Genomic DNA, 21,458 nt, shown 5'->3' on the forward strand with positions numbered 1-21,458 from the left:
CATAATTTTATAGACCTCTATCATGTCTCCCCTCAGCCGCCTTCTTTCCAAGCTAAACAGCCCTAAGCGTCTTAACCGCTCCCCATAGGACAGTTGCTCTAGTCCCCTAATCATTTTGGTTGCTCTTTTCTGCACCTTCTCAAGCTCTGTAATATCCTTTTTTAGGTGTGGTGACCAGAACTGTACACAGTATTCCAAGTGTGGTCTCACCATAGATTTGTACAAGGGCAGTATGATATCAGCAGTTTTATTCTCTATTCCTCGTCTAATTATAGCCAGCATGGAATTTGCCTTTTTTACAGCAGCCGCACACTTGGTTGACATCTTCATTGAGCTATCCACTACCACCCCAAGATCCCTTTCTTGGTCTGTCGCTGCCAGCACAGATCCCATCAGTGTATATGTGAAGTTGGGATTTTTTGTCCCAATATGCATCACTTTACACTTACTCACATTGAATCTCATTTGCCATTTTAATGCACATTCTTCCAGTATGCAGAGATCCTTCTGGAGCTCTTCACAGTCCGATTTTGTTTTAACCACCCTAAATAATTTGGTGTCATCTGCAAACGTGGCTACTTCACTGTTTAACCCCAACTCCAGGTCATTGATGAACAGGTTGAAAAGCACCGGTCCCAACACAGATCCCTGAGGCACCCCACTGCTCACATCCCTCCATGGGAGAACTGACCATTGATTCCTACTCTCTGCTTCCTATTTTTCAGCCAGCTCTCAATCCATAAGAGGACTTGTCCTCTTATCCCGTGACTATGAAGTTTGCTTAGCAGTTTTTGGTGGGGGACTTCGTCAAAAGCTTTTTGGAAATCCAAATACACAATATCCACAGGCTCATTCCTGTCCACATGCTTATTGACAGTTTTTTTAAAAAAACTAATAGGTTAGTGAGACAGGACCTACCCTTACAGAAGCCATGTTGGGTTTTGCCCAGCAGACCTTGCCCTTCTATATGCTTGACAATTCTATCTTTAATAATGCTTTCCACTAATTTACCCGGAACAGACGTTAAACTAACTGGCCTGTAATTTCCTGGGTCCCCCCTGGAACCTTTTTTATAAATGGGTGTCACATTGGCCATTCTCCAGTCCTCTGGTACAGAGGCTGATTGAAGGGACATATTACATATCTTTGTTAGAAGTTCAGCAATTTCCCATTTGAGTTCTTGAAGAACTCTAGGATGAATACCGTCTGGTCCCTGTGACTTGTTAGTTTGCAGTTTGTCTAGATGTTCTAGGGCTTCCTGTCTTGTTACCATTATTTGCCTCATTTCCTCATTTTTCCCTCTCCAAAATCTCTGTTCAGGAGAAGGAATCTGCCCTGTATCTTCAACAGTGAAGACAGATGAGAAGAATTCATTTAGTTTTTCAGCAATCGCTTTATCCTCCCTTAGAGTTCCTTTACTCCCATTGTCATCCAATGGTCCAACCATTTCCCTAGCTGGATTCCTACTCCTAATATACTTAAAGAATTTCTTATTGTTTTGATGTGTTTAGCAATATGCCCCTCAAAATCTTTTTTTGCATCTCTAATTATCTGCTTGCATTTCCTTTGTGCAAGTTTGTGTTTGCTTCTGTTCGCCTCGTTTGGGCAAACCTTCCAGTCTCTGAAGGAAGACTTTTTTTCTCTAATTGCTTCCTTCACCTTACCGGTTAGCCATGGTGGTGACCTCTTGGACTTATTACTACCTTTCCTGACCTGTGGTATACAAGCTAGCTGAGCCTCTAGTAATGTGGACTTGAGTAACCCCCAAGCCTTTTCAAGAGATTTAACCCTCGTAACTGTTCCTTTCAACTTCCTCTTTAGGAGGAAGTATGGGGTGGCTGTGGGCAGAGCATCTGTGTGAATGCTTTGCAGCTGATCCATGGAAGGCATGGAGCTAAGTTGCAGCTTCAAAATGGTGGTGCTAAAGTTCTGCCTCCCCAGCCCTTTAAGGTGTTCTTTCTTCACAGCTTAGCCATGGTGCGGCTTTACACCGTGACTCATATGGGAAGGGTAGGCGGTTGCCAGGCTGTGTATGGGATACCCAGGTGCAATTTTCATTGTGCTGATATCCCCACCCACTCTGTTTGCTGCTGCTTCCACATCATGAGGAGGGAGAGTGCCTTTTCCCACCCCTGCCTGGAAAGCAGTCCAAGTTACTCTGAAAGCTGTTTATACTTGCATGCATTGCTAGTAGAATCATTGCTATAGAATTCATGTAAAACTATGGATAGCCCAGAGGCTGAAAGTATGGAATTAAAACCATGTTCCCTTTTGGCTGTTCTGGTTCATTTCCAATGTCATTATGAAAGACTGGCTTTATGTGTCTATGCTTTGGCTGTGGCAGAAAGTGCCATCAAGTCACAGGTGACCCCATAGGGTTTTCAAGGCAAGAGATTTTCAGAGGTGGTTTGCCATTGCCTGCCTCCACGTGGGATGAGAGAGTTCTGAGAGAACTATGATTGGCTCAAGGTCACCCAGCAGGTTTCATGTGGAGGAGCGGGGAATCAAACCAGGTTCTCCAGATTAGAATCCGCCGCTCTTAACTACACCACACTGGCTCTCCATATACTTTGGCTGATAGGCATAAAAAAAGAAGGCCATTCCCTGACCTGGATAGCCCAGGCTAGCCCGATCTAATCAGATCTTGAAGCTAAGCAGGGTCAGTATTTGGATGGGAGACCACCGAGGAATACCACGGTTGAGACCAACAAGGAATACCACGGCATGCAATGTAGCAGACCACCTCTGAAAGTTTCTTGCCTTGAAAACCATGCAGGGTCACCATAAGTCAGCTGAGCCTTGACAGCAAAAAAAAAAAGTGTACTGTATTTAATTATTGATAGATCTTTTCCCCATAGTTTACATTTTACACCTAAATACATACTTAAATTCAGTATGTGATAGCTATCATTGATCTTCTTCCCTCTAGCTCCGTGTTGGCGAACCTATGGCACGCGTGCCACTTCCGGCACGCGTAGCCCTTTCTGCCGGCACTCGCGGTTCCTCCAAGCCGCTGGCCTTTCCGGCTCTGCCCCGCCCCGGATGGGGGAGGCTGTAGCCCAGGGGTGGGGAACCTCTGACATCATTGGCGGTGGCCCCCGGACTCTCCCACAGAAGCTGCCGCCATTGCCGCCGCTGGAGCGTGCACGGCCAGCCAGGCGAATGGGAGAGCGGGGAACAGAAGCCAAGCACCCACACTCGGCATGGCCGGTGGCTTCTCCGGCGCCCTCTGGGCCTGTGCGGGCGGAGGGGCGTGGCTGGTTGGTGGGTGCGAAGGAGGCGCCCTCTGCCCCACCCTGCTCGCCTCTCACAAGCCTGTCGCAGCGCCCCACCGAGTGGCAAATCCAAGGCAAAACCTCCCATGCATAAATGGCCTCTTTCTTTTTCTGTCTCCCTCTGTCCTTTTCTTTCTCTCCCTTGCTCCATTTCTTTCTCCCTTTCTCTCTCTTTTTCTTTTTCTCTCCCTCCCTCCCTTCCCTTTCCCCCTCCCTTCCCTTCTTTCCTTCCTTCTTCTTTCCCTCCAGCGGCTTCTCTGGCTCCCTCTGGGTCTGTGCGGGTGGAGGGGTGTGCAGTCCTATTCCACCTTTGAAGTGCCCACAAACCATCCTCCAAACACCTTTCCATTTGTCTTGATATGTAGAGAGAAAACACTAAGGAACTAGTTGCCAATCTCCAGGTACTAGCTGGAGATCTGCTATTACAGGTGATCTCCAACCAATAGAGATCAGTTCCCCTGGAAAAAATAGCCACTTTGGCAATTGGACTCTATGGCACTGAAGTCCTTCCCCAAACCCCGCCCTCCTCAGGCGCCACCCCAAAAACCTCCCACTCATGGCGAACAGGAACTTGGCAACCCTAGCCTCTCCCTCTGGGCACCCTCTGGGTGTGGTATTCAGGTTAAATTGCCGCATTGGCACTCGGCGATAAATAAGTGGGTTTTTGGTTGCAGTTTGGGCACTCGGTCTCTAAAAGGTTCGCCATCACTGCTCTAGCTCATCTATGTTGAACTGCAGTTTTTGTTAAGACTTCATAGAACTGAAATGTTTAATCAAAGTCTGACTTGTTTTTTTAAAATCCACCCTGCAGAGCATAATAAAAATCCTGTTGGTTCAGGCTAGTGGTTCATCTAGTCCAACATCCTGTCTCACACAGTGGCCAACCAGTTCCTCTGGAGATCCAACACAGGGCATAGAGGCCAAGGCCTTCCAACGATGTTGCCTCCTGGCACTGGCAATTAGAGGCTTACTGCCTCTCCTCAATGTGTAGGTTCCCTTTACAGTGCAATCCTCAAAAGAGTTAACCCACTCTAAACCCATTCATTTCAGTGCTTAGGATGGAGTAAGTTTGCATAAGATTGCACTAAATATTTCCAGAGTTAGTAGCCGCTATACACCTGTCTTTTATGAATCTTTCTAATTCTGTTTTAAAGCTGTCTATGCCTGTGACTATCACTACATCCTCTTGCAGTGAATTCTGCATTTTAATAACTCACTGTGTCAAGAAATATTTCCTTTTGTATGTCCTGAATCTACTGCCCATCAGCTTCATTGGATGCCCTCAAGTTCTGGTATTTTGGGAGAGTGAGAAAAAGGTTTGTCAACTCTCTCCAATCTGTGCATAATTTTATAAACCTCTATCATGTTCCCCCTTAGTCATCTCTTTTCTAAACTGAAAAGTCCCAGACTCTCGTAGGGTGCTCCAACACCCTAATCATCTTGGTTGCCCTCTTCAGTAGCTTTTCCAGCTCTGCGATGTTGAATTTAACAGTTCGTTGTTTCAATCTCCAGCTAGTTAACACATTCTGAGGGTCTTTGGTCAGGACCCTAGTCTCCTGAAATGGTTGAAAGTAACTATGTTATAAGTAACCACAGTGGATTGGATCCAATCAAGTGCAAATGGAATAAGTTAATAGAAGGAATCTTCGCTGCCTTCCAGACTCACTGCAGGCCTTGTGCCCCCCACCCCGCCACTTTTGAGTATCAGGATTCCTGCATGCATACTACAGCTGCTGCAAGAAAGGGGGAATCTGCAGAAATTACCCCTCCTCATACTTGAACAAAGCGCTTCTGCAATGAGTGTGTTTGCTTTCTTCCAATTTCCTCCTCTTGCTACAGCTCCCTGATCCAAATTGGGGAGGGGGGCAGCACTGGGGACTGCAGTGGGAAAGGGCAAAAATCCCATGTGCACACTATGATTGTAGTTGACTGGATCCATCCCCATGCAGGAATGGTTCATAGTTGCCTAGAAAAGATGCTTGTGGGTAGTATGCTGTACTCATATCTCTAAGGACAGTAACCTTAATCCTTTTCATTTAGAACCGATAAATTTTGGCTCTGCCACACTTCAGCAGTTATATTGGTATGAAGGAAGTAATCTGTCCCTAATACGTGAGATTGCATTTATAAATATTTCAATGTAACAGCTCAATAGCTTTTAAAGCCAAAAAGCCAAAGAACATCTTTAGAAACTGGTGCTTGCCAGTTTTCGTTGTCCACCTGCTGGGCTATCAGAAATAAAACAGATGAAAATTACAATCCAGTTACTGGCTTCCATTGTGGAAGAAGCTTGATAATGCTTGACTGAGCCTGAACAAGCCGCTTTACATTGAAAAGCATTCACATTAACCTGTTCGTAATTGGCTCAAATGCCTTGGCCATTGGCCATCTGCTTTCGTGTCTGTTTAACTTATTATAAAAGGTAGCAAAGCTTTTCTCTTCCTCCCCCCCCATTAAAAAGGAATTGTGATAAATATTGCTGAAGACAAACACTGTAAACAGTTGCACTTGGGCTTGCCTGTTTTTCTTCATCCTGACATAGTAGTAATTATTTGTGTTTGGTTTTAACAGTTTTTAAGATGGTCTTTAAAAATGATGCTTAATTTATCTGTTAGTCATATTTGTGGCCCTATTGAGGGCAGAAAGGTGTGGTATAAATGTCGTAAATAAATAAAATGGATTCAGGCTTTATAGAAGGGAGGCTATTGCTGACTGCTCTGGGATGAAACCAGAATTTAGGGGAAACACTGAAGGATTTGCAAGAGAATTATTAGGGGTGCTGTCCAAACTGATTCTTTGTGTAAGCACCTCTCAGGCAATTACAAGCTTGTTCATTGTGGCTCCAGGTAGTTGTTGGGTGCAGAGGTATCTAGTGCAAAAGAAACTATGATTCTCCTCCCAGCCCTTCCCTAACATCTGGCCAAACATAGTTCACTAGTTGACTATCTGATTCTACCCTGTGGCATTGTGATTTGCACCCATCAATCTAGGACCTTCACTGTGCTTGCAAATGAACAATGGCGTGAACCACTTCTTTTGCCACATTTAGCTTCTGAAATGGATTCTTAGGGGATAACTGGCTTTCTTCAAAGACTGAATGGACTTGGAAACAATTTTTGCTGGACACATTCCTTGATGGGGACTGATAAACAAAATAGCAATCCTAGATAAGACTCTTATCAGCCCATTCCTGAGGTTGGGGGCCGAATAGGCTTAGGAGGCAGCATGACCCCTACGCCGGCGTCCATGCCATTTGTGCAATCTAAACTGGCATGGATGCTAGTGTATGGGTACTTACTAGGGTTGCCAGGTGCCCGCTGGTGACGAGCAAACCCCCAGTAATGTGCCCCTCTGCCCGCCGACCAGCTGAGGGCTGGCGGGCAATCGTCCATGTGTGCGCCAATGCAACACTTCCAGTTTACAACTGGACGTGCCACCTCGCGAGGAGCCTTAAGAGTTTGAGTGGTCTAAGGCTCCTTGCGAGGCGGCACTTCCGGTTTACAACTGGAAGTGTTGCATCGGCATGCGTGCACACACACACTCTCAGACACAAGATCAGCAAGGAAACCTCCCACCGAAGGTGAGTGGGGACCTGGCAACCCTAGTACTTACGCCTGCCCCTCTGGACTGCAGCGGCAGCGCGGCCCTTAGATACTGGCTTGGCCTCCCATTGGCATCCCCCGGTGCAAGTCCTCGTGCCGGCATCCTGGGAGGCATTCCAGGGGGCGGAACTGCCATCAGGAAGCTTCATAACCCCTTTCAGCCCAGGAACACCCCTTATGCAATGGTGAAGCTGCACCACCTTTTTGTTGGTACAGCATTGCTGTTTTCAATGGGATTTCCCCTCCCTTTCCCCAATTTTTATGTAAAAATAGCTCCCCCCCCCACTGCAGCGGCAAAACCTCTTTGGAGGTGCCACGGCCACGCCGTCTTCGGCCACTGCAGCTTTCTGGAATGGGCTGAGTAATTCCCAAGAATAAAGGGTGGTCTTCCTCAAACTTTACTATTTGGCAATGAGAGACTTTTAAATCAAAGAAGGCTGCAACAACACACATTGGATATTTTGCTGTAGTAGTGGGATTTTCTTGTGTGGGCAAGATAATACAGACACTAATGATGGCCACAGCACAGTCTCTGATGATGTAGATGCAGCACTAATGATTAGAATCTTTATATTCCAACACTTCCAGTATTTGGCTACGTGAGCCTGTAGATTTAGATCTGTGATGATGCATCCTTGAAAGCCTTCTTAAAAAAAAAAAATCCTCACTGCAGAGAGTGATGTACTCTGCAAGTAACACAATATGTCCTTCAGCTCTGAGAATTTCATCCACATGTGTGTAAATAGTGTGCCTGTTAGTCCTGTGTTGGAGTGTTGCTTGTGGCAGTTGCTTCAGAGCTGCTTGGGCAGCTGGCTCACTTGTTGGCAGATAAGAACATAATAAAGGCCATGCTGGATCAGACCAAGGTCCATCAAGTCCAGCAGTCTGTTCACACAGTGGCCAACCAGGTGCCTCTAGGAAGCCCCCAAACAAGACAACTGCAGCAGCACCATCCTGCCTGTGATCCACCGCACCCAAAATAATAGGCATGCTCCTCTGATACTAGAGAGAATAGGTATGCATCATACTAGTATCCATTTTTACTAGTTGCTTACTAGCATGGGCCGGGAAGCCAGCCCGCTCGCCACAGCAGCTGCTTGAGAGCAGCTTGGGCAGCCAGCTTGATTGCCACCACAGCACCACACCCGGGCAGCTGGTTCTCTCGCCATGGGGCTGTGAGAGCCACCTCGAATGAGGTGAGTGCTGCCCCTGGTTTGAGGCCAGGGTGGCCCTGGTAGGGGGAGTTGTCCCTCAAGGCCATCAGCCCACCAGGACTTTTCCCAGTGGCCTCGATTGCCAATCCACCCTCATGCTTATTTATTTCCACAACAGCCAGTGGAGAATATTCTAGAGAGTGGAGATTTCCACAGCGCGTTCATGCAGTAGAAATGCATAGGTTTCTACAGTGTGTGAGAAATAGCTATGTTCTAGCACAGAGATGAGTGAAGCAGAAAAGCTACACTCTGTGAAGGAAAAAAAACTATTCCATTAAACGGCATAAAGTCCTACGCAGATGGCTTATAGGATAGATGATGGTTTGTAATCCTTTTGTGTCCTAGAAGATTAAGGATATTCTGGTGCAGCTGTAGTCTGCTGACATGTTATAGAAATGGACTGAAAAGCCTTGGTGTAATCCTGCCTACAGCAAAGACCTTCCAGAACCACAGCATACTGGGTGGATTTAAATGCCTTGTCATGCAGAGAGCATTTTAGTACATAGACAAGTTACAGATTTATGTTTCTGACCATGCGTTTGTATAAACTCTTGTAGTTTAAGACTGCAGTTGCTTATTAAAGGGGTATCCTGAACCCCAAGATCTTATCTAAATAGAAAATAGGGCACAATGAGAGAGTCTAACATCTCTACATCAGAGGTTTTCTTCTCAAGTAAATGCACTGCGTAACCAGAAATGAGGAAGATGGATTCTTAGTTGGATGAAGAAAGGAAACGTGATCATGCATTTTGAGATATCTATGATGGACTGGCTGGATATGGATCTGTATGAGGATTACAAATCTCCTTTTGATTTTAATACTGGAGTTAATAGGAACTACCTTTACCTGTACCCCAGCTTGGCTCTGTCTCCACCTGGATCTCCTGTGCTGAAGAATTTTGGTAACTTTCTTAACATTTAAATATCTACCAGTGCAATCCTATGCAGAGTTGCTCCAGTCTAAATCCATTGATTTTTGTAGGGTAAAACTGCAGCAAGTCTGCCTAGAATTGCACTGTAGCAGCATTCTTGTGAATAATATCACGAGAGAGTGATGTACTCTGCACTTTCTCATGCTATGTCTTTCAGCTCTAAGAATTTCAGTCGCATATGTCTAAATACTATGTATTCATAGTTTATACTCTGGAAGTCACAGCTAAAAATATCTGTAGAAATGTGCTCTGGGGTGCTGTGCTGCAACTTGAAGCAGCTGAAAAGACTTTTCAGAGAACAAAAGGAATCTCTGGTGTCACGTTTAATGGATAAAGGAAATAGTGCTACTATTAATATCAAAGACATAGAAATGCAGGTTTAGAATGTACTGGTACCACTCTGCAGCCTCCAGTTCTGCTTTAAATTGGTGCTTGAAAAAAACCATAGAAAGAAGAGAGAGGAATGATGGATTGCAGAGTTGTGACTTTTATGGAGAATTAAGTTAGCAAGAGACTGAGGCCAGGTATTCCCAGCGATGTATCAAGAGTTTGGAAATGTTATCAAAAACATCGCTTTAAAAGGGTTTTTGGATACCACGGCTAAAAAATGGTTGGAAGACGTCTTCACAGCTAAAGAGGCCAAACAAAGTGCGAACAGTATTTTTTATAACAGTTTAAAACTCTTAATACATCGCTGGGAATACAAAGTGTGGTAACCCCCTTAAGCTGGGATAACATTTGGTACCTTTAAAGCAATATGTGCAGTAGAGAAATAAGGAAGCTTGGAAGCTTTCTGTGTTCTTTTCCAATCCAGATGATGCTAAGAAAAACCATCTCTCATAAAGTACTTGCATTGAGAGCAAAATGTTTTCTTTCTTTCTGTGTGTGTGTGTGTGTGTATGTATGTAAAGTGCCGTCAAGTCGAAGCCGACTTATGGAAACCCCTTTTGGGGCAAGAGACTAGCAGAGGTGGTTTGCCAGTGCCTTCCTCTGCACAGCAACCCTGGTATTCCTTGGTGGTCTCCCATCCAAATACTAACCAGGGCCGACCCTGCTTAGCTTCTGAGATCTGACGAGATCTTTCTAGAAATCTGAAAAAGAAATAATTGTCCTGTAGTATAATGGAGTGCAGAATACTAGAACTGGCCTGCCTAGGGTACCTAGATGCTTAGTATTTTTGGAGAGAGCTAACAAAATAGTCATGTAACATGGGGGAAAGGGGGTGGTTGTTCAAGAATTCAGGATTATTAAATTGCTTTGTTTCAGAACTAAGCCAAGAGCGAAGCTTGCTATCTACAGGGGTTTGATGTCTAATATCTACAGGTTTCAGAGCACATTTTAGTCTGATTTTGATTATAAACATGCAGTGGTACAAGATAGCTTGAGGTCTCAATTCTACAGGCATCAGTTAAAGGTGCTAACAAATCCCAAACTAATTGGGAAGTCTCTGAATCTAATTTTATATCTGTCTTGAACTTACGAGGTGGCCTTAGGCAAGACACTTTCAACCTCCACTCCCTCAAGTGGGGACGGTCTGTGGCTCAGTGGTAGAGCATTTGCTTGGCATGAAGAAGGTCCCAGGTTCAATCTCCACCATCTCCAACTAAATGGACCAGGTAGTAGGTGATGTGAAAGACCTCTGCCTGAGACGGTGGAGAGCCACTGCCAGCCTGAACAGACAATACTGGCCTTGATGGAACAATGGGCTGATTCAGTATAAGGTAGCTAGCTTCAGGTGTTCATCTGCAATATAGAAATGATAATACTGGGTGATGGGAAAGATTACAGAATGGATAAGTGTAGTGCAATCCTAAACAGAGTTACACCCTTTGAAATCCATTGAAGTCAATGGGTTTAGAAGGGTGTAACTGTTTAGGATCGCATAGTTAAGTGCTATAAGTGCTGAGTATATTAGCAGTAACTTCCAAAGTTTGAAGTAAAACTTTAATCATAATGTGATTATTAGAATACTTGGAAAATAAAACCCATTCTACAATAGGCTCTCCCAAGCAACCTGCCAATAAAATTGGCTTGCCTGGTTAAAACTATTTGGGCTCATTTTTTCCTTAAATTTACAGCTTCAAAAGGTATAGAGAGAATGAATTTGCATTCTTGAAAACCTCTGCAGCTTGAGGGTACATTGGTGATGATAGTGGTGAAGTTCTGACAGACTAGAAATTCCAGTTCTGTAATAATGTCGATTTATGATACTATTTCATGCTTGAACACCCTAATGCTAAACTATCTTACCAGGTTGTGTAGACTTGCCAGTACTATAACATTTCTCCACATGATGCAATTTTATAAGCTTTAAACTTTAGAGTCCAAATTAGAGATTGGTCCACAGTATTTATGGAAAGTAGCTTAAGTTTTCCTGCCTCCTAAACTGTAGTACAAAACTGGGAGTTTGTTACTGGATAGCTTCAGAAATTGACCAATGGAAATTTATTTAACCATCAATCTTCTGTGCATGGATGAAGTCTGGCATTACATGAATAACTGTAATGCAGAATACTTTTGCATTCAGTGTTCCCATGAGCCTTTCAGGCACAACACTCCATTTCAGTCCTCTAAATCTGCTGTTTAAAGTCCTTACATAAATCAAAATAAAACTCTGCAGTGAAATCTTTCGTTTGCTTCAGAAAATGAAAGGTTCTGTTAGGGCTGAGAAGTGATGACTTACTTTGATCCTGATTATTGCAGTAGGTTTTAGTATTGTTCTAGATCGGGGTTTTCAGTTCTTTCTAAGGAATCCAGGGGTTCCTCAGAAGCGAATGGGGAGTTTCTCGATGAGAAGGCCAGTAATGGCAAATGAGTTATCTGTTTGCTGAACATCCATTGAAATGTGTAACTGCAGGGATGGTTTGCATGTGCTGTAGTTATACTTTGTTTAGAAGTTGTGAATAGGAAGCCTGACCAGTGTTGTGATTCAGAGATATAAGGTGCTTTGAAGTATATTGGGGAGTTCCTGGGATCCTGACATCCATGAGAGCCATAAAATGCACCAACAGGTCAGGGAGAGCCCATCTGCCAGGGAGGTGAGATGGATAGCTGTTATTAAACATGATCTGGGTATGGACATGGGTGAAATGTGTGCTCCAGAATGATTGGAGGGAGATGGGTGCCACGTGGGGCAAGTCTCCTAAATCTGAATTGGGAGAAGCTTCCTATCAACACAGGGCAGGAAGGATTAAAAGGTTGAATCATTCTTTTTCAAATGCTTTGTCCTAATGCTGGGAGCCAGATTCCTCTGCAGGGAGCAGGACGGGGTCTTGAGGTGCATTTATTCCAGCAGTCAGGCGGGGTTGTCAGAGGTAACTGTTCTGCATTGTAAAGTTACCTTAGACTGGAATTTTTTATGTTCTTTTCATTAGATCTGTAGCCACTAGGCTTGATAGCTATTTTCTTAGTCTGTGCCCTAGCTTAACCTGTAGCAATCAACTCCCTTCCTGTTTAAAAAAGCAGACGGTGATTCATACCCCTCCCCATGGAAAATTGGGGAGCTACTGCTTCTTGCATCTGAACCCTCTGAACAGAATAGAAGGATGTCTTGTCCTCTCCCCTTTGCTGTCATTACACAGATCAATCGGCCAGTCCCCTTCACTCTCCATATCTCCCAAAAGCTCTTCCACCCATGATGCAAAATCCTGACTTGTGTCTTTGGCAACTTATGCACTCAACTTTCAAAAGTTTCCATGAAAACTTATTAATTACGCAGGATCTGCTCTTGAAAACTGGGCAGGCATGAATGGATGAAAGACCATCAAGGAAGTCCAGGGCTGCTACTCAGTCAGGCAAAGGCAAACCACCCCACCTCTGTTTGTCTCTTGCCTTGGAAATCCTATGGGGTTACCATAAGTCAGCTGCAACTTGACAACACTTTCCACTACCATGCCACTCTTACCGATGATAGGTATAGTCACAATTCATTGGGCATGAGTTGATGTTGGGCTAATAAGAATATGTGACTTCAATCTTAGCCCTGCCAGAAATAGCAGGTTAGGTAGGATTAACACCAGTCATAGTTTTCCAATATCTTCACATTAATTGTCATTTTGACCCTGTATAATAGTTTTGGAAAGAACTTTAGGTAAAGCAGCTCAGAGTTGTTAAAAAGGTTTTTTTGCTGTTGCTTGTACTGAACCAGCAGGTTTGCTGCCAAATGTAACCTGTCTTCTCTGGCAATTCAAACTTAGTTATACCGGGATAACTCATAATACACTTGAGTCAGATTATAATGTGCAAAAGAACAGTTTGTCTCCTAAGTTTGGGCTTGACATATCCTAGGCACCAGGTTGTCCTGGGGAGGAAGTTTTGTTTTATAATTCTGGTACCAAGAAGGCCTGTTTTCTTTTAGTAAAAGTACTTCACAGAAATGGCAGCCAGAAGTTGGACACAAGAAACAATGTGGCTTTTATTGAAGCATCTAGTACCAGCTGCTTTTGAAAGATGGAAGGTAGTTGGTCTGTCCTTTTTGTGACACACCAACACTCCCCTGCCAGCACTGTGTGGTGTGATACAAAAGTTCTTTAAAACTTACTAAAATCTGTGGAAATCAAGAGATTATCTATGCTTTGAATGTAATATATTGTAATTCACTTGTAATGAGCACTGTTACTAGTGAAATGGTATATGAATGTTGGAAAACTGAGGCTCTGAAATTCAAAAACACCTACACACATAGAAAGGATTATTTGCTGATCTTGTCCAGGCTGTAGGTCCTACTCACCTGTGCAGCCTGAATAGGCCTCATCTCCCTTCTTCCCAAGATGGGTCCCTTAACAGCAAAGTGGAGTATTTGGAGAGACTTGGTTGCCCTAGGCCATTTAGTGGCTGGCTTCTACTGATGGGGGCCCACATGCAGTTATATCTCTTGTTTTGTCCCCTCCTCAGGTCTTTGCCCTGTATATCAGCCCTGCTTCCAAACGCCCAACCTGTTTCCTTAACCAGTATTGTACTAGTTTAGAATAAAGTGTAACTGTGGACTATCTTTAGTACAATTGAGATGTCAATTTTGATTTGCTTTTTAAAGGTCTGCTGAGACATGAAACCATTCCTGAAGTTGGAGAGGATGCAGCTGCTTCAGTTACTGTTACAGAAACTCTGTCTGAAGAAGAACAGGAGGAACTCCGAATAGAGCTTGCTAAGGTGAATACTGGATGACACTCTGATCTCCTCTGTGTGGGGTCCTCAAAGTGAAACTGGTGCACAGGCCACAGTGTTTCACATGGATTTGAAGCTGCTGTTAAACATGGTGGCGGTCTTCCCCGCTCCACCCACCCCTGGTTTTTAAAATGGGTCTAGGAGAATGGCTGTTAAACTTAACATTCTCTATCCTGTAGGTAGAAGAAGAAATCCAGACTCTTTCCCAAGTGCTCGCTGCTAAAGAGAAATATCTAGCAGAAATAAAGAGAAAATTGGGAATCAATACATTGCAGGAGCTGAAACAGAACCTTTCCAAAGGGTGGCAGGATGTAACGGCAACACATGCGTATGTTTCTGTATTTCCCTATTTCTGTTTTGACACAGATGAGTTTGCTTTTTCACAGCTGGCAGAGTCAGAGGGCCAAACTAAATGTTACTTTTTTAACAAGTCAGGTTCAGGTTCCTCCAATCTGGCTTGGTACTGCGGTGTGTGGTGGGGGGAGGACTTCTGCCTTCCATCCATGCTGTTTGCCCAAGCGGTGCATTTGCAGCTTCGCAATGGGGCAAATAATTCCCCTCTGGGATGTTTCAGTTCAGCAAAATAGTGCAGAGGGAGCAGAAAGTCAAATCAGGCCTCTGCAGGGCTTTCAAAAGCAGTTCCCTGCGGCTGCTGTGTGGCTGCAAGGAAAAGCAAGCTGAGTCCAGGGAACGAAGAACCAGCTATGTTAAATAACTTATTGTGTAGTTTGGCCCTCATAGGTACAGCCTACGATTAGATATGCCAATGCCAGTGATGCCTGAAGTGCTACAGTTAGAATTACGTGGCTAAGCTTTTCCTACGGATTGTGTAAAGTGACCTTTTAATGTCTAACTTGGCAAGATCATTGGCATTCTGCAAACCAACACAGGCATGTTATTTCCTTGTTGCTTTGCAATTGGTGTTCCCTTAACTGTTTAACTTGATGAGTCATGTTCCTGGGAGGCTACAGCCGTCCAAAACGCCTATTGCATCTATGAGTATTTAAAAGGTAGATGCAAAATGGCATCTTGATGTTGTCAGACTTGGGCTGAAGTATTAGAATACTTTGCATTTCCTATGAGCTCTTCCAGATGCCAGATGTTTTGCATTTCTTATGAGCTCTTCCAGATGCCAGATGCTCTTGTTGATTTGCCCTTAACGCAAATTCCTGTTGGTTGGTAGATTGCTATGAATGTTATAAACACATATTTTTGGGGCAAATGTATATTTTTCCCAATTATGATTCAGAATGTTACCTCATGAAAATCTTGGTTCTGTGGGCACTAATGCCCATTAAAAAAAAAAAAGTTATCAGCTCAGACTTCCGTATCTTAAGAAGGAAGAGAAGCAGGATATAAATTTTAAGCTTCCAGATGAACTTCTCAAATGGCAGTGGGTGAATAAGCTTATGTTGTGGAGCTTGCCTTGCAATGTTTGTACTTGTTTTTGTTTGTTTGGGGTTTTTGTTAAAGAAAAAGTCCTGACACACTAGAAACATCACCTGCAGGATGTGCCTAATCTTAAAACATTTGGAATCTTATTAATTTGAGTCTATGTGTCTGACTATAGGTATAAGATGACTTCAGAAACATTGTCTCAGGCTGGGCAGAAAGCTTCTGCTGCTTTCTCGTCGGTTGGCTCTGCCATAACAAAGAAGTTGGAAGATGTGAAGTATGTCTTCAATTTTTCTCTTGGATTTTATTAATAGGATATTTATTTTGACACTTGAGAGCAGAGCAACATTCAAGGATGAAATACAGGGCAGTTTGAAATATTTATGGAAGCAATATTTTGTGGGGTGGAGAAGGTTAACACATGAAGCTGCCTTATACTGAATCAGGCCATTGTCCTATCAAGGTTGGTATTGTCTACTCTGAGTGGCAGTGGTTCTCCAGGTTTTTAGGGCAATATCTTTCATGTCACTTACTACCTGATCCTTTTAACTGAAGCTGTCAGGGATTGACCCTGGGACTTTCTGCATGCAAAGCAGATGCTCTACTTCAGAGTCATGGCCCCGCCCACTGTGCAGTCTGTATATTGGTAGACTCCTTGCGAGGCTAGCCCTGTCCCTGAGGTAGTGTGAACGTTAAGGGCACTGAACTAGGGGCTGCCTAAAACAGAAATAGCACTACCCTCACTTGTGGTGCAAAGGGAACTGACTATTTGATGCCCATTAATGGTACTCCCAAATCGGCTACAGGAGCGCTCTAGTTGATTTTGTCATGTGTTCACTGTGGGAATAGTGGGGCGGGGTGTGGCCAATCTGGGCTGGGAGGAAATAGCCACCTGTAGGTGCATGAGATCCTTTCTTAGCAAGCGAACTGAAACTGCATTGTGAGCTGCATGTATCCTGACCCTTAGTAATAGAGCTTTTTGAGCACCTGCCACTGAAACTGCCTTTTGCTCAGATTGCTCTCTTGTGGCTTGTAAAACCACTGACCAGCACTATGCTGTCACCATGCTGCTGTATGGAAGGCTGTAGTTTTAGTGAGATTATTTAGAAAAAAAATGATTTGATATTGTTCTGATGCTAGGTTTTTAAATAACTTCGCTCATGTAGTAATTAATAAGGCGTAGTTCTTAAATCTTTTTTCTAAGTATGCTTTGATTGTATTATAAACTTATTGGACATTGAAAAGAATGCAAGTGAAAACTTGTGCAGAGTTACTCTTGTATAAGCCCACTGAAATCAATATGCTTAGTTTGGTGTAACTCTGCATAGGATTGCACTATGACTCTTTTTAAAAATTCTGTAGAAAAAAATAACTGCATAATCCAAATCTTGCAATTCATAATCCTATACATTTGAGTCAGTGACAGCTGTGTGTTGGTATGTTCTGTATACTGCATACACTTCCGTTGCATAGTGTGGATTCATGTAGACAGATATCTGATGCTCTGCATTTGTCAAAACTAATTTACCTTTAATGAGCAATGTTCCTTTGGAATACCAGAATGTTGCTCAATGAAGTAGAAATAGCAACCCATCCTATATTGTTGCCATATTTTCTCAAGTCTAGAGTAGATCGTTACATTTAATTTCACTACTTCAACTGTGAAAAAGTTCCGTTTTATATCTACTAGAACTTTTTTCCTTATTATTTCTTGCTTGGTATTCTACAGAGTACAGGCATTTACACAGTCCTTTAGGTAAGACGATGGAGTTGCTCCATAGCAACTGTATAGCATGCAAGTAGGTGTTCTCATAAGTCAGTGGTTCCCAAACGTTTCGGGCCACCGCCCCCTTGGTTCCACAAACTCAATCCCAGCACCCCCTACCCTATCCTATAAAAAGCATTATTCAAAATAGGGGTTTGCATGACTCACTAAAGAAGATAATAACAATAAAATTTCAAAACAGTAACAATTAATTGCACATCTATTCAAAATCAAATTAAATATTTTTAGTTGAAATTTATTCAACAAAACTGATGAACTTGATCCAGTGGTACCAGCTCTTCAAAGTCTGGAAAAAAAATTCTGATAGTTTCCACCAAATTTGCCATTATGCTGTCATAGCTGGATCTGTTGTAAATAAGTGAACAAAACAATTGAAGGGCCCCACCTCTAGCGCCTCTGCTGCCCCCTCGCCTCTTAGAGCCCCCCTAGGTAATCCCACCGCCCCCCAGGGGGTGGTACTGCCCACTTTGGGAACCACTGTCATAAGTGATGGATTCTAATGATAGGTACTTCAAGTTTTGGAAACTGAGCTTTAGGCAGTCCTAAATAGTCTAGTTTAAATTTAAGTCTTGGAGGAAATGTAATTATTTATGGGCAGGGGGAGATATAGGCTATTTCTAGTATGAAGAGGTGACCTGGAAACTCTTACTCGCTTGCTTATATTTGTATTTCTAGTGAACTGTTAGAGTAGCAGATTCCCCTTTCAGTAACTATCACACTTCAGTACATTTATCAAAAAAAAAAAGTTGATGTCTGCATTTGTACCCAGGCTGGTGAATCTATTGTCGTGTTATGTATGAAATGAAATATATCTTAAGAGAACGTAAAGGACTGTGGTACATAAGAGCAGCAATGCTGGATCACACCAATAGCTTATCTTGTCCAGCATCCTGTTTCACAGAGTGGCCAGCCAGTCTTTTCCCTAACCCTGGAAAACCTACAAGAAGGTCTAATCCCCTTTAAAGGCCTGCTAAAGTAATGGCCTTCACTACATCCTATGGCGGTGAATCCCACAAGGTAATCGTTCTTTGAGCAGAGAAGTAATTGGCTGAACTTTTAAGAAGGCCTGTTCTGGACCCACAATGTGGATAGGTCAGTTTAAGTAATCAGTATTAAAATAAATTACTAGAAGACTCCATAATTAGGCATATTTTTATTAATAGTTGAAACGATTGGTCCTTTTGCTTTCTACAATTCTGCTTTATTCTGAACAGAACTTCAGAAATAAAATTATGATCTCATGATGGAGTTCTTTAGTGTAAATCCACTTGTTTAAATTTTCATTCTGCTGACAGCCTAGAAGTATATGTGTGTGTGTGTGTATGTGTGTGTGTATTAGAGAGATGTAACTTCTCTCTTTAGTGTAGGACTTTGGGGTAAATGCAGTCTAACATGTATAGGTCAAGGGAGGATATGGATCACAGCAGACCTGTGGTTGTTAACTACCTGCCTTAAGACTGCTGCTTAATCAAAGATAATAATATCTGGGAAATTTTAAGGAAGCAAATGAAACCTATCATTTTATGAGTGCTCTAAATCCCTTGTATTTGGGAAACATTGAACATTCCTGTGTTGATGTGGTCTTGTGTTTGTGCTGGCTTTTGTGTCTGTGTGTCTCTCTGTGTGTGTGTGTGTGTGTGAGAGAGAGCTTTCCTTTTCTCTGCTTTCACCATTTAAAGTGTTTAAATTGGGATTAGTGAAATTCCAGCTCACATTTTTGTTGGGTATATGAGAATGCCTGGCCTAAAGATTGCATAAAACCTCATAGGCTGTATATAAAATGGAATTTGATAGCAGTAAGCCACTGTCACATACAAAGAGTCTGGCCATCAATGGATCAGCTCTTTTTCCATATTGAACTTGTGTATAAAATCTGATTTAATTAAAATATTGCAAGATACCCAGAATCAGTTTTGACTCAACACACTGAAGGACATATAGGAATATCTGCTGCAACTGTCCTCAGATTCTGCATCTCCCACAGGAAGAGGCTAGAATATTATAGGTCATGATGAAAAACATGACCTATAATGCATGCATGAACTTACCTTGGACTCAACCAGACCATTGGTCTATCAAGGCTGGAATGATCAACTCGCAAATTTAGGAGACATGGCATGCTGGAGTTGTTATAACAAATATGGCATGCTCACCTAGGATTGGATTGGGGTGGGTGGGTGTCTGGCAATGCACTGTGCTGGTACCAGTGCTTTTGAGGTTATGCCAGCCGCCAGTCTTCATGTAAAATGAATATGACTTAGGAAGGATGAACAGTCCAAAATGAGGTTGACATATTGGGGAAGTCTTGGAAAATGAAAAGTAGTAACAAAGGCTACATGGAAAAACTAATGGAATTAAAAGGAAAGCAGTGTGTGTTATGTAGGCTGTGGTATGAGGAAAAAGTAGTATGGGCTAGTAATATTCTGCTCTGTAGAGTTCAGACTGGTGTAGAGACTAGTGTAGAGGACTTTTTAAGACATGGAAGCCATTGGGGCAGGGGGAGAAAGAAAAATGGAAACAGTGCAGAGTCTTACTTATATGCAGTGTTTGAACCTGTCTTACATATATATGCAGTGTCTTATATAAATGCCTTAATTTCTACAAGTGTTTTTAAATTGGGTATATTCAGAGAGAGAAGCTGCAAACTGTTACCTTGGCATCTATATCTTAGTTCTTGCTATGTGAAAAGTACGGAAAAATGCAAATTTTGCAGTATACAAAAAGAAATGCAGTATTTGGACAGTGGCAGTCTCATACTGTCACAATAAGACAAGTTTAAATGAGGATCGATCCTTAGTATTTAAGGACCCAAATCGTCAATGTTCACCTCTCTTCTTCCAGATACCCTTTAACAGAACTTTTTCCTTGCCAGATTATTTCTGCTGGTTAGAAATCCATAAATTTAGACAAGCTTTTTTATTGGCAAGGTGTAATGCCTTAGAATCAGCCGAGACACAAAGAAGATACCATAAAATTATTGCAGAAGGACACAAATGCCCATTTTGTCCAGATCAAGTAGTCTCCATAGCCCACATTGCTTTAGATTGTTAAAAAAAAATATTGCACAAAATAAGCATATCACTCCCTAGATAAAACAGCTGATGACACATTCTGAGAAGCGGATACTGCGTTGTCTGCTATCAATTGGTGAATTGTGTGAGAGATGTGGCACTTTTTCTCTTCATAGTGTTAAGAAAAAAATAATCTTCATTCCCCCCTCCCTTTTTAAGTGTGATGAATAGCCAATGGCTGTTAAATCTAGGGAAAGGATAAGAAGACAAGACAAGAAGCACATTTTGATAACATTTTTTAAACATTTCCATAGTATATCAGTACTGTAGTCATTATAGCAAATTAATTGTAGATATGATTAGTTGTATTTAGTCATTATAGCAAATTAATTGTAGATATGATTAGCTGTATTTATAAAATAAACATATCCTTATATACAGCATTCAATGGAAGATGTTGGATATTGCCCTTCCTCAAGCTGGCTGCCTCTTGCCCTGAAACCTCTCTGTGATATCCAGGGTGCAATGTACCCAACAAGGGTGTCTGTGGTGGTCACCCTCTTTATGCACAAGCCCTAAGAGCACTCTTATCATAATTGAGAAGGTAACAAAGGCTAGATGAGAAGGTAACAAAAGCTAGATGAAAAGCATATTAAAGTTAAAAATCTTGTCCATATGCACGAGCTCTAGCAAAAATTTGAGTGCATTTTAAAAAATTGATCCTAATTTAAACATGAACAATTCTTGTGACATTTTCTTGGCTAAATCTGATCAGTTACTGTGGGAGAACTGCCGAGGATTCCTCGTAAACTAGCATGTTTTAAATGTTGGTACTGCTGTCCTTGGTCCATGCATGGGGACAAACTGATGCATGTCTAACAACTCTCTTCGGTGCATGTGTTCTGATGTTACTGTGTTGCTGCATGGAATTGGCAGAGACAAATGCCACTCTTCGCAATCTGATTAATTTTCCTTTCTCTTAATGCTGCCGTTCAGTATACGTTGTCTACAGCATTCAATTAGCATGCCTGCTATGAGGTAATGTATGTATAGTTGTATTAATACCTAAGAAAATTTTCT

General features: G+C 42.6%; 1 protein-coding gene across 4 annotated transcripts in view; it reads left to right on the forward strand.

Moving 5' to 3' along the window:
• The window catches only part of TPD52 (tumor protein D52), a 48,427-nt gene that overhangs the window by 24,978 nt on the left and 1,991 nt on the right, over positions 1 to 21,458 (forward strand). The window contains exons 1-6 of one of the 4 annotated variants that reach the window (XM_056854843.1): positions 8,792 to 8,993; positions 14,056 to 14,171; positions 14,366 to 14,514; positions 15,757 to 15,858; positions 17,311 to 17,337; positions 21,375 to 21,416. In XM_056854843.1, coding sequence (XP_056710821.1) covers positions 8,813 to 8,993; positions 14,056 to 14,171; positions 14,366 to 14,514; positions 15,757 to 15,858; positions 17,311 to 17,337; positions 21,375 to 21,416 — 617 coding nt within the window. In that variant the 5' untranslated portion in view covers positions 8,792 to 8,812. Of the gene's footprint in view, positions 1 to 8,791; positions 8,994 to 14,055; positions 14,172 to 14,365; positions 14,515 to 15,756; positions 15,859 to 17,310; positions 17,338 to 21,374; positions 21,417 to 21,458 lie in introns of those variants that run through there. The other 3 variants (XM_056854846.1, XM_056854844.1, XM_056854845.1) reach the window with 3 other exon arrangements.

The sequence above is a fragment of the Euleptes europaea genome, chromosome 8 (assembly GCF_029931775.1).
Source record: "Euleptes europaea isolate rEulEur1 chromosome 8, rEulEur1.hap1, whole genome shotgun sequence".
Classification (NCBI taxonomy): Eukaryota; Metazoa; Chordata; class Lepidosauria; order Squamata; family Sphaerodactylidae; genus Euleptes; species Euleptes europaea.